Source organism: Ostrea edulis, chromosome 9 (assembly GCF_947568905.1).
Source record: "Ostrea edulis chromosome 9, xbOstEdul1.1, whole genome shotgun sequence".
In the NCBI taxonomy this organism is placed as follows: domain Eukaryota; kingdom Metazoa; phylum Mollusca; class Bivalvia; order Ostreida; family Ostreidae; genus Ostrea; species Ostrea edulis.
This window is the reverse complement of record NC_079172.1, coordinates 73,356,775-73,370,616: the sequence shown is the minus strand read 5'-3', so window position 1 is coordinate 73,370,616 and position 13,842 is coordinate 73,356,775. Positions and strand designations below refer to the sequence as shown.

At 36.2% G+C, this 13,842-nt stretch overlaps 1 protein-coding gene across 1 annotated transcript; it reads right to left on the bottom strand.

The window, feature by feature from the left end:
- Positions 1 to 2,759: 2,759 nt before the first annotated feature.
- LOC125669325 (tripartite motif-containing protein 3-like) lies at positions 2,760 to 4,781 on the bottom strand. Its single transcript, XM_048903796.2, has one exon. The coding sequence runs from the start codon at positions 4,779 to 4,781 to the stop codon at positions 3,114 to 3,116; it is 1,668 nt and encodes a 555-aa protein (XP_048759753.2). The 3' UTR covers positions 2,760 to 3,113.
- Between the last annotated feature and the right edge of the window lie 9,061 nt (positions 4,782 to 13,842).

Sequence of the window (13,842 nt, the reverse complement as noted above, 5' to 3'; positions counted from 1 at the left end):
CTCTAACGAAAGCATTTCCATATCCCTATTGACCGAACAATGTTTTTAAACAAACGTGTGATGAGTTCAGATAAAAATAGTGCTTACTTTTAAAGACCTGCTTGTGTTTCTCCCAGCCCTTGGTTTATGAAATGGTCATGCTGATCCACACTTAAATTTTACTTCGCGTTTGAGTTGTATCTCGTTATTTTCGCATAGTATATCAAAATACCGGGTTTACCTATTTATGCTTTCTCTCTCTGGACGACATGCTACACTGTTTACTGTCAGCGGTCATGTGTCTAAACATGTGGGTCATTTATATCAATTTGATAAATGACTGGTTAGTAACGTTCTATGTGTCCCACAAGCGGGGGGCATTTGTCCTCTATGTGCTGTACGATAGCTTACTTACCCATGAATATTTGTAGACCTAGCTGTTTGCTACAGAAAATACAATGGACTAGATTGGAAATCGAACCCAGAGTCCCAGAATCTCTAGTCAGGTGTTCACAGAATCACTAGTCATGTGCTATTAGAATCTCTAATCAAGTGCTCTCAGAATCTCTAATCAGGTGCTCTCAGAATCTCTAGTCAGATGCTCTCAGAATCTCTAATCAGGTGCTCTCAGAATCTCTAATCAGGTGCTCTCAGAATCTCTAGTCAGGTGCTCTCAGAATCTCTAGTCAGGTGCTCTCAGAATCTCTAGTCAGGTGCTCTCAGAATCTCTAGTCAGGTGCTCTCAGAATCTCTAATCAGGTGCTCTCAGAATCTCTAATCAGGTGCTCTCAGAATCCATTGAACCATCCTCACACCAAGTTAAAATGTTATGCTTAAAGGTATTTCATCAGTCACAAATACAAGAGCCTTATAGGAAACAATGCTCACCTGAATCGAGGTGAACCCTCTTATTCTGCTGTTGGGATCTTTAAAAAGATTTGTTTTCAATCTTTATTCCAATGTATAAAAAATTAAGGTAGTACTCTACATCGTCATAATGGCTGACTTCCTTTAAAAACATGGATGAAAAAATCGATATCAGCAATATTTGGCTTTTCCTTTTCGATTAAAATCCTAGCTGAGTAGCTCAGTAGGTTAGAATACCGACTGCTGACCTGTAGGTCGGAGGTTCGAGTCCAGCAAGGGTTTTAATTTTTTTTCAGATTACCTTCCACTAAAACTGTATTTTTTTGACAAAATAAAGTAAATTTGAAAAATTTCAACTTCAAAATATTGTTGTACATATCCTCCACTTTTCATCTACGTCAAATTTCTCTGGTGTAGCACACCTCCTTAACCCCATATTGTGAACCCAACTTAGCCCAAATGAGCACTACATAACCTTGATATAAGGTCAAAGGTCATGGTATGAGATTAAAGGTTTTACCATAAGGAATCTATGTACAAAGTATGAAAGACCTACCTAAATATTCAAGAAAATATTGCCTAGGATAAGTTTTTCTACAAGTAGGTCAAGATCAAGATTAAGGTTACAAGGTTAACGCCTTCGGCTCAGGTGAGCTAATAAAAAGTTAAACTCTAATTAAAGTTAAGATCACAGGGTTAAAAACTATCAGGAACATCTTGTTGCATAGAATACCGATATATGAAATATGAGAGACATATGACTCACAATTCAAAAGTTAGTACACATGTTAAAGTAGGGGGCAGACATACAGGACAGGACAATATGCCTCCCCCTCCCCGAATATAGTCACAAGGATATAAACACTTAAATCCACACACCTGCTACACTTGAAAATGATTTGTTTAAGTAAGTTACCTGCACTATCTGAACGTGTTTACATATTAACATGACCCTGCTGTTGTTGAGATGAAGAATTTCAAAAACATTTCTCTATATATCCCTGTATAAAACTTGGGTCCATTATTGTGCCCACCTCCATCCGAGGACAACAGCTTGAACAAACTTGAATCTGCACTACCTAAGCATGCTTGCATATTGATGTGATTAATTATGACCTTCTAGTCTTGTGAAGAAGAGTTTTCCTCTATATCTCCATGTAAAACTTTGATCTCCTGATGACGTCCTACCCCACCCCAGGCAGGCCATGTTTTTAACAAACTTATATCTATAATATATATCAGGAAACTTTCACATCAATCTCAATTTTTTTTGGCCCAGTGGTTCTTAAGATTTTAAAAGACCCCACCCTATTTTTGCCTTTTCTTGATTATTTTCCCTTTGATCCTTCATTTGAACAAACTTGAATTTCTAGAGAAGATCATAATGTGAAAAGTTAATAACAGCAGGCAAATTTTGATTGGAAAAGTTCCCTTTGTACTGTGGATATTGGCGTAGATAGTTCAGTGGTTAGAGCACCTGACTATTACATATGTAATACAGGGGTCTCGGGTTTGATTCCCCGTCCAGTCAAACCATTGATATCAATCTGGATAGTTCAGTGGTTAGAGCACCTGACTAGTAATACAGGGGTCTCGGGTCCCATCCCTGGTCCTGTCATATCGTGGGAACGAAGGGCCTTGGATTGGATTCCCGGTTCAGCCATAACATTGACATATATGTAAACATGTAAATATATCACATACTATCCTTGACAATTCAGTTTGATATGATTACACTTTGTTTATTTTGTAGGACGGTGGAGATTTAGATAAGTGGTGTGATGTTATTGATGGTAAACAGAAGACTGTGACCTTGAATCTGAAGATCTGTGATGAAGACTGGACGTTTGCGGTCACTCTCTGTTACAGTACTACAAATCTAAGTAAGTACTCAGTAATAATGTAAGACTGAACTCTGTATCATGTTTATCTAATATATACATTGTAAAATCAAACACAAATTAATTCACAAACAAAATAATGTTCTGTTAAACTCACAAACACAAGTACATGTTACACATCACAAACAGAGGACTGTAATGTACACAGGGCTGTAATTAACACAGGACTGTAATTAACAAGGGGATGTAATTAACACATACTGTAATTAACAAGCTGATGTAATTAACACGGTGCTGTAAGTTACTCTGTGGTTAGACATGTAATTAGCACAGTGTTGGTAGATGTAATTAACACAGTGTTGGTAGATGTAATTAACACTGTGTAGAGCTGTGTAATTATCATTGTAGAGCTGTGTAATTAACATTTTATAGATATTGGATTTTCTTCACTTTAGCAGTGTCATACTCAGCCACAAAGAGGTTGTCTCTGATGTCCACACATAAACCTAATGGACGGCATAAATCACAGTGAATGTAACGGAGGAACTGTCCGTCCTGATCTAGGATGTGGATACGGTGATTGTCATAGTCTGCTGTCAGGATGTGACTCTGGCTGTCTGTAGTGATGCCGAGTGGAGTAAATGATTGCTCGGTATTAGAGGGATGACCAGTGTATCTAAATCGGAGTTTTCCTGACTGATTGACCACCACTACTGCACTATAGTCATTGTCAGCCACACAGATATCCAGGTTCTTGTTCTCACTGAGGTATTTATAGATATAACCACCAGATGAGTAGAGAGGACGACCCTGATCATCAAACTGAATGCTTTGTTTCTCTGTGGAGCCGGAGTAACGCACGACTTTGTATTGTTCTCTATCATCACTGATCATGGTAACCAGGAGATCGTTACCCGCGGTACAGCAGACACAGAGAGGTCTCCACCCCTGTAGTGTGATCACGGTCTGTATCTGTTTATTCTTAATTAAATTAACAGTTATATCTCTAGGGTCAGTATAAACAAGATCTCCGTCCCGTGTCACTGCTATGTCCAGTGGTTGTCTCCCTGACTTGGTTTGTATTGATGTCAGTAGTTCACTCTGGAGGTTGAGCAGCTTCATGGTGTCGTTCTCCCCGCATGTCCAGACTTGATCTTCACTCAGACAGCTAACACTGCGTAGTCTGCGATACCCAGTGTCTATGGTGGCGGTGACGCGCGGCTTATCAAGCAGTGGTTTGACTGGAGGAGACGATACAGCTTCTGCTGACTTGATTGTGTCGCCATGTTCTGTGTTAATGGATAATGGCGACAGAGAACCGAACATTTCATTGAGCTGATCTTTGTTTATTTTCTGAGGAGATAAACTCGGTAATGTGACTCGGACTTTAGGCGGTAATGTTGTAAATTCGGAATTCCTAGATTTGTAAGTAGAGGTTAAGGAGACGTCATTTGATTTTAGGATTGATTTCAAGTCGGACATGATCTGTTTGAGTTCCGCCATTTTCTGTGCGATTGTTTCTGTGTTTTTATTTAGCGCGTCCAGATGTTTAGTTTTCATCTCCGTAATGGCGGATTTCCGCTGGTTGACAATGGCGGTGACCTCCCGGTGTAAGAGTTCTCCTTGTTGGTCAGCGGCTGTGGTCAGTTTCCCGTATTTCGTTTCTAACTCGGCTTTTTCAGTTTGCACACCGGACGCCATTTCTTCATATCGGGGGTAAATTCTCTTCTCTAATTCCTCTAGATCTTTTTGTAAACTTTCTGTTTTAGTGCTGAGTTTTTCCAGAATATCTGACATATCGTGACCTTTGTGTTTACCTGAAGAGACGCAGGTAATACAGACAGGAATGTTGCATTCCTCGCAGTGAAGTTCGCAGTGTTTTTCGGCGTGTTTCGGACATTTTGGGTAGTTAGGAGTAGGCTGGATGTGTTTTATAAAGGGCACGACATTGTGATCTTTCGAGGAATCTGAGAGATGTTTACCCACACAGTTAATGCAAAGATTTAAATGACAAAGTTTACAGTGACTCTGTAGGGGGACAGTTTCACAGAGGTCACACAGTAGGACTTCCTGGGCACTGCGCCGGGGATGCATTTCTGATGCCGGGATCACACGAGAAGTTTACTGTCAATAAAAAAAAAAAGAATCTTAGAGACGTTGACAGGTCAAAACAATTGAGAAGCTAGAATTACAGTATGATATGAAACGCAGTGGTCATTAAATATTTCAATGAAATATCAAAATTTTATGAAATTAGTAACGAAGTGAGCAGATCGATTCCGTTGATCACAGATTAATATCTAAGTGATCAGATCTATCTCATTAATCACAGAAATATCGACACTATTAACTCTACAATGTCAGAATGCGTATATATAATTATGTCTCACCTGAAAATCCAACATGGCCTCCCTGTTCTTTCGACCTTCCGTCTAGTCCTGAGAATTAAATACCTGTGCGGCGTGTCAGCCTGAATACACTGTCTACGTGTTATGGCTTCTATAAATAGTTTTAAAGCTTGTTTTGACCTAAATCACGTTGGGTAGCTGTGTCAATATTTCCACCAGAAGATAGAATTTCCTTTCATCAAAAAATAAAATGCAATTAAATATGTATACAATGAATAACTGCTTTCTTTGATTATAATTATTGAAGTTCGCCCCGTGTAAAGAAACATGTGCAAGGTCTACTTGACAACAGGTGGAGGGGGGGGGGGGGGGTGTCATTCAGTGGAGCCTCGTTTTCACTCGTAACAGTGAGGGTTCTTTATTTTGACAACACCCACCATGACACGGGACCTCTGTTTTCATCGTCATATCTGAAGACCAGCGGCTTTTAGTTCTATATTACAGGGCACTGTAAAGGGCCATTAACTACATTTGTGAAATATTTTACCTATGCACAGGTAAATCGCGATATTAGCTTTTTTTATGTATATATATGCTTCAAAGCATCACATGCCAAGAAATCCCGTCCGGTCTGAATTCGTTGGCTTCAATAGGGCCATATTACATGCTGATTAATAGTAGCCGTCGCTTATCTCTAAATTGCGGTCACTGATTTATAACGGTTTTTCTATACCGGAGATTTTGCTAAGAATTTCTTGGCAAACGAGTACGATATAGCCGAGTTTGGAGCGGAAAATTTGAAAGGATGGGTGGAGGGGGGAGGTAGTAAAAATAATTTTAAAAATATGAACTACTGTATTATTACACATTCTGCAGACAGAAAGGTATATTCAATATTCTACAAAATATGCCGGGATCGGGATCGATCGTCTAATGTGTAAAGGTATCACACCATTCTCTCACCAGAGGGCGCGTTACGCAAGCTTCACATACACCTCTGTCAACGCTTGGAATCACCTGACAATATAATCACATGATATAAACAATCATTCTCGGTTTCCTATCCCTTTAAAAGTTCAGGCAACAGGTGATACATCAGGCTCTTTTCATAAGCAACTGACACTTTTATGAGTGCATATTTACCATTTAGCTGTTTGTCTCTTATTTTACAAGTTTTATCATATTTTTACAGCCTTTCCTACTTTTGATTCCATGTTTACATTTAAATCTCCACCACTTGTATATCCTACATTCATACGCATATTACGAAGTAGTTCCAAATTTATGATCAGAAAACGGCGATTTTAAACAATTTACAGTAAACATCAATTTGATTGCATCAAAAACATATCATAATATGACTAAATATTTAGTCCAAAACATAAATGTTGGATCAAAGAAACTTTTACAAGATTTCTGTAAAAAGCCGTTGACAGAGGTGTAGTGCGAAGAACGCACGGAACTCTGAGTAGAGAATGGTATCACACCGGTAATTGTCCAATCAAAATGAACCTAGTCAATGGTAGTTCCATATATTTAAAAGAATGATTTTTTTTCCCCATCGCGATTCTTCTCATTTCCTCTTCTTCTTTTCTCTTAATTTTTGTACCCCTGATTAGGAAATTTTGTGTAATTTTCGGAAAAAATCAGTTGTATACAAAGGAACTATTTGATGTTGGTAGCTGAGGCTACTTCCTGAGGTGCACTCAGGCTGTTTACACACATGTGAAAAACATGTGGATTTGAGTGTAGTCTTGTTTGCGGGTAAACACTTTTGAAAATTCTGCTTAGGATGTTGTTTTACGGTGAGACGAGACGGGTAACAATGAGCATTTCCAACAGCGTTATTCGGCATTAGCGCGTTATTGGCATCAATTTAATCAAGTGATAAATTACAACGTTCTCTAACGATTCATTCAAAATATGTGATGAAGTGCAAGGGGGGGGGGGGGTGTCACAATTTGTAATTTTTGCCATTAATGTGCAAAAATAATTTTTAAAACTGACCAAATAAGCCGGTATGGGGTTATCTGAGTGTTTTAGTTGAATACACAAAAATTATGACCATGCCAAGAAATCCCGTCCAGTCTGAATTCGTTGGCTTCAATAGGGCCATATTACATGCTGATTAATAGTAGCCGTCGCTTATCTCTTAATTGCGGTCACTGATTTATAACGGTTTTTCTATACCGGAGATTTTGCTAAGAATTTCTTGGCATGAAAATAAAACATGCATATATTTATAAACATTAAAGGACAAGAAAAAAAAGTCAGTGCTTGACAGCTTCTTATGTTAATGTTAATCCCACTCTCACCACCACCCACCCCCCCCCCCCCCCCCTTCAAAGTATTCCTAATAATTAATACATTATATATATTAAGTAGTTGGTGGTTTTTTTTTTTTTTTTTTTTTTTTTTTGCTTGTGAAGAATATTAACACAATTACAATTTCCCCTCCGACTGCCCCCCCCCCCCCCCCCCTCACTGTGAAAAAAAGTGATATGTGCCTAATTAATGAAATTCAACGTTTCTCCGCCTTGAAGCACACAAATTCAACCTCACACCTCACATTTTCTATCAGTACATGTATTGTTTGTAGGAGTATGGAATCGTTATATTTCACCAGAGGGAGCGTTATACAAGCTATATTTACCTAACAGACATTTACAATAAATCGCTCACCTGTGTACAGATAAAGAACATGTAAATTACCCGTAGTTTACATCCAGGAGAAGATTGCGTAATGTGCTCTGTGGTGAGAGAATGCCACGGAATACGTTACGCATGATTTTGTATATCAATGTACATGTAGTTAACATATTTTGTTTTCTATTGTAGAATGAGTTGAGTGGAATAATGCACCTGCAGATGTCTATGTACATGTGTATATTATAATTAAACTTCTGTTGCACTCGCTCATGCGAGATTACTCTACATTACGTGTTCGAGTTTTTATTTTTTAAAAAGTTTGCATTCGTTTCTCCATGAAGTAAACAATTTATATATGTTTAATGCTTGTAATTCAATTGCAAATTAAAAACTGACAGTTTTCCGTGAAATGTATTAACAACACAGTCGAAATAGAAAAAGCTGCAGATCCGCGGAGTAATTTACACGCATGTCGGCCGCCAGCAGAAATCAACAACAATTGCACTTTTCTCTGCTTTAGATACCCAGTTTAGAACATACGTGTATATTAAAAATTGTCGATCAGCCTCGAATTTGGGGCTTAAACAAATAGGAAATAAATATTATGACTTATTGGCACTACTCTGAGCATCAAAATAATTACAATAGATTTTAAAATCATGTATTGAACAAATATTCCAAGAATTTTTTTACTGTTAAGTCGAGTTAGTCATTGTGATCACCATAAGTTTACAAACAAACAAAAAAAAATCCCAAAAAATTAACCATTATTTATATCATGTAGAATACATTATAAAAAGAAAAAGGTCCGACGGAATAATATTTTTTTATCCGATTTTAAAAACTAGAAATATATATAAATATATTTTTTTGTAAACATTAAGGGACACAAAGGCAAAACCTGTGTAAACGCGCGTACTCGAACCTAACAAAGCTACGTCCCTGATTAAATTATTATGGGCCGGCACCGGTCCAAAATTGAAACGGTTAATTTTGTTTACCATAAAAAAATCATTCATTCATACTTCCGACTATAACTTTTAATTGGCATGACCTTTGCACTATACATTGAGGCAATCTATAATTAGAAGACAGAAAATCAACAGTGTTTGACAAGCGGTGTGTCCTTTATCAAGTTGTACGTACACGGACTGCACGAGAAGTGAACACGGTTGTAGCATGTCAAACTGGAGCATTACATTGGGTATGGTAAAATTTGTCAAGAATTTCGCCAAATTGTAGGGTTTGGGGAAAGGGATGGGGGTACAGCCGTATTTAATGTTTATTTCTGTCCCAAGTTGTAATACAATACGAATCCCGAGAACTTAAGGAGTATTGATTTGAAATAAACAAGAGACACCTGGAAAGAGGGAGGGGCAGCTGGAGAAGTTGGTTTCACGTCTGAAAATCCTTATCTCGCAAAATTCAGAAATGAAATCAAAGCACTATTTAAATTCAAAATATTTGGGGTAAGAAGGGTTGATCCTTTATTTTCAATTACTTTGTTAATTTGATTATATTTCCACAGCAATTAACTACTACTATTTAAAACAAAACTCACGCGCCAGCCTATAGATCGTAAAGTTGTGGGGCTATCACCCAACTCCATCCCCTAATGTTATGTAACTCATACCGTAACACGTGGAACTGTTCCATGTATGAAACGTTGATTTAAATAAAAAATTGTGTTCAAAATATTGAATCACACATGAAAAACCTAAAACTAAAGCAGATTAATTTGAACGGAAAGATTACATTAGATAAGTATTCAATATACATGTACATTATATATATATAATTAACATTGTTCATGTAGACAATTTTTAATTATAGATATTTCAATCGTCGAGTGCCTGTGTTTTGTACATAGTGAGTCTGTGTATTGCGTTCTACCTGAAAATGTCTTATCTATGTTTCTGAAGTCCTTGAATGTATATGTAATTAAAGTGCAGTGTGGCGGTAGATGATACACCCGTCTGTTACACCCTAAATCTGCCCCGGACGATTTGGGATTTGGGGCAAGATTGCACTATCATTAGGGGCGAAGATCGAGGATGTACAATAGTACACCCCAAATCGTCGCCTGCCAATATTTCATTGACGTTTTAGGATAGATTACACGTTCACAGAATATATTTTATCGTGCCCCTCTTATATGCAGGAGGGGTGGTACATAGGTTTCACTTGGTCTGTTTGTCTGTCCGCACTCATACATCAGGTGTTTGTCCATCTATTGGGCTGACATTTTGTATGTAGATTACAAGTGACCCTCTGACATGCCTCCCCAAAAATGAGAATCCTAGAATGATAGTTTAAAGCGCCATATCTTGGTTACATGTGTTCCTTGCATGTACTTCCCGTTACATGAAACTCAAAGCGCCAAGAACTGTCATAGCGAACTATTTTCGACTGTCACTCTGGTGTTTTTAAACCGATTGAGCTGAAATTTTGCATGTAGATTATATGGAACTAAGCATATAGGTTTCATTTGAGAGAGAGAGAGCAACGAGTTAAACAAACATTCTGAAAAATAAAGAGGAAGATGGGTGTTTCTCGAGGTTTTCACGAGTGTCCAAACGACGGGAGACTGTCCAAACGGCGGATAACATTCGTAATCTAATATAATCTGAGATCACTAACACATCAGCGGTGCACACGACCTAACAACCCCATGATAAGCATGCAGAAAGACCCTACAACAAAAGCATTCATTGTTTCAAAAGGATTCAAAATTGATTCATTGTCGGACCTACCTCTCTCTCGATCTCGAGGAGTGGACAAAAATTATATGGACAACAATGACACCACCATCAATAAATACAACTCTTTCAATAGTAACAACACCACTACCAACCAAAACAACAATAAAAAATACTGTGATCATAATTAATCTTTTTTAAAATATTATACAAAAAACGAAGTAGAAGATTAAAGGGACTGGTTCACGATTTTTGATAAAAATATTTTTTTCATTTTTGATGTTGAACATTAGAAATATAGCTCATTTAATGTTGACAGCCAAAATTTTGACCTTCTGAATGCAAGAATAAATGTAATATTTTAGCCTTAAATATGTGTTATGTAAACAAAGACTCCAGTCTTTTTATGTAAACAAACAAACAATTGAACTATTGATTTTGTAATATAAAGCATCTTAATTTTGCATAGTCACAAATTTTAACTTAGATGACACATTTCACCCCAAAAATGCTTGAAATGTGAGAGATATGATAATACTTAGATCGATATCCATTTCTTTTGAAAAATTCGTAAGCAATAGCATACCGCAATCTTTGTTTACAAAACAAATAATAAACTCTCTAAAATGAGCTTCTGTGATGATGTATCACCTTAATTTTCATGTGAAATCTTTCAAACACATATTAGACAGTAGATTTTGATCATTAAAAGTGAAAAACAAAATTTTGGGTAAAATCGTGAATCAGTCCCTTTAAAATGTCTTGCTTATAAGGTCTAGAGAACCTTTTGTTGTTATAGCTGGACCACAAAAGAAGAAGAAAGAGGAGAAGGAGTTAACAAACAGGGCCAGTGTGTATGTAAATGATGTTTCCAAGTAGTTGCATTAAGGGGGACGACAATTTGGAATGTGAGGTTATGCCTAAATCGTCGCCGGTGACGATTTGGGACTGGTGACGATTTGGGGTGTAACACCCGTCAACAGTCATAAACAGAGGAGGGTGCATGGTACACAATCATCTTAACCTTGGTAAAACAACTGACTTAGGTAACTCCATACTCGCATTATTATCTGATAAAGGTTTAAAATGTATATCTATTTCCATTTATTAAAGTTAAAACTAATAGATTATTAAATAGAATATATAGGTCATCACACTTTGTTAAAGATGAGAGACATACATAAACAGATTCATATCTCAACTTCAGAAAATCGCAATTTTCCTTCAAGAACATTATCAAAATTTCACAAAAACTGGTTAAAAGATATAATAGTATTCATAATAATTTCCTGAAACGGTTTATATGCAAAACTTTTCAAAATTTCTGTGAAAAATAAAGAAAATCTATCAGATAATGAAATTAATCAAAATTCGATGAAAAGAGTTCCTGCCTTGCATTCAATATTTTGAAACATATTGAATATTTGTATATACTTTGGAAATATTTTATGTTTAACAAGATTTATTACAATAACCATTGGAAAACACTCCAACAAAATTTATGGTAATGTTATGTATAAATCAAAATAAATTCTTGATTTTGTAAAATCTTATGACGTCACAAGAGAGTGGAACTACTTTCGAACAATACATATCTTCAGTTGTTCAAATAACTACATTTCAAAACATGATCATTTTATTACATGTATTAAGATTTCTTTCAAATGATATAATTCCTAACAATTATTTAGGTTGTAAAGAGCCTGCTTACACTATACTCATTAATTACCCCCCCCCCCCCCCTTCCGCGCGCAAACGAAGTTCGGGAGTGTATATTAGAAACGGCATATCCGTCTGTCTGTAGACATGATTTTGTCTGTGCATGTTCTAAAATACTAGTGCATGGATTTTTCTGTAAATTTGTACACTCATTCCTCGCGAAAAGAAGATGTGCACCTGGTATTTTCATATTGATTGGACAATCTTTCTTCAATATACATGCTTTTTCTGCTTTTGGACATAGTTATTTTTTAAACTATAAAGAGTATATCTGATAAAGGCATGAAGAGATTTGATTTAAACGTTGCAAATACATTGTTCTTAGACCGAAGTTATTATTAAATTCAATTAGAATATTTAAAGTATTAGAAAGTTATGCTAATTTCTATTTTGTTTAAAATTAAAGAGGGGTCTCTTGGTCTGGAGAATATTTCAAAAACAATTAAAGGTTTGAATCAGGCCTTTTACGTACATTTTTTTTAAATTAAAGTAGAATAACGTTTATGTACCTTACATTTTGATTTATAGTGAATGTATGAATATTTCTATTTTCTGTATATCCAAGTTCCGTTGGCGTTGGGGTGTTAATTAGCAATTTTTCAACCATGTACCAAATTAAGAGAAACGATAATAAACATATCTGAAGATCCTTTTTATTGATATAGTGTTTGTACTGAGCATCACCGGAAATATTCTGATATTTGATTGATTCATTTTTTTTTTTTTAAAGTAACATTTTCAATGATAAGAATGATTTACTAATGACCAATTGATTAGACAACTTCTGGTTTGATCTGAAGAAGAATGATTTTATCCATTATATAGTGTGCCCCGCTGGGTGTATTAGGCCTTTAAGGACAGTTATAGTTAATATTTAACTGGACAGCTGTAATTTAGCTCTTATCAAAATGACTTTAGCGTGTCCAGCTGAACTCTTTGAAACACCATTGCTTAGATCATTACTCCCAAGGGACAAATGGAATCTTAATTGGACAGAATTTGCTGTCACCAAACTCAAACAGTGGGCAAATCATATATACGAAAATTCTATAAATACTAGAGCAAAGCTCGTTGCAAAGCAACGAGAGGTCTTCCGTCGGAGCTGTGTGACATAAAAACCTTGAACTTGACCATATGTCCTTGGGTCAGGTCCTAATGCAGCCTCAATTAACATGAAAATCTGTTGTAAGTATGAAATCTAAATGTTTCTTCATTACAGCATATGGTCAGGACAGGGTTTGTATTTTCAAAAAAGTGAACTTGACAATATGAGCATGGGTCAAGGCCAGGACACTTTCTTTGATCATATGGAAACTTTTCTTTCAGTATTAATTAAAATTTGCCATTAGTTAGATCTATTAAGACTCTAATCAATTTTTAACTTTTAGACCTTTAAAAATGGTGCAAATGACCTTACATCAAGATTATTTATGTTATTGTCATTAATAATCTTTATGTGAAGATTGAGCTTACGGTGTATTTTTAAAAGTTACGGTCTGGGCACATTTGCACGGATAGGCGGACTTGGTGATATCTTAAACTTTGTTTGCTGGAACTATAATTAGTGTTCGGTAATATTGCTATCTGTTCTTCCTGCTCGAAGAGACAGTCTCTTTTGTTAGATTGTCAGATATTAATGGGAATCATTTGAAAAATCCGATTTTATTAAAAACATAATTTTCTGTAAATCGTTGTGTTTGCAAATTACATTAAAACGGTAATGTTTTTGTGTGTACATGT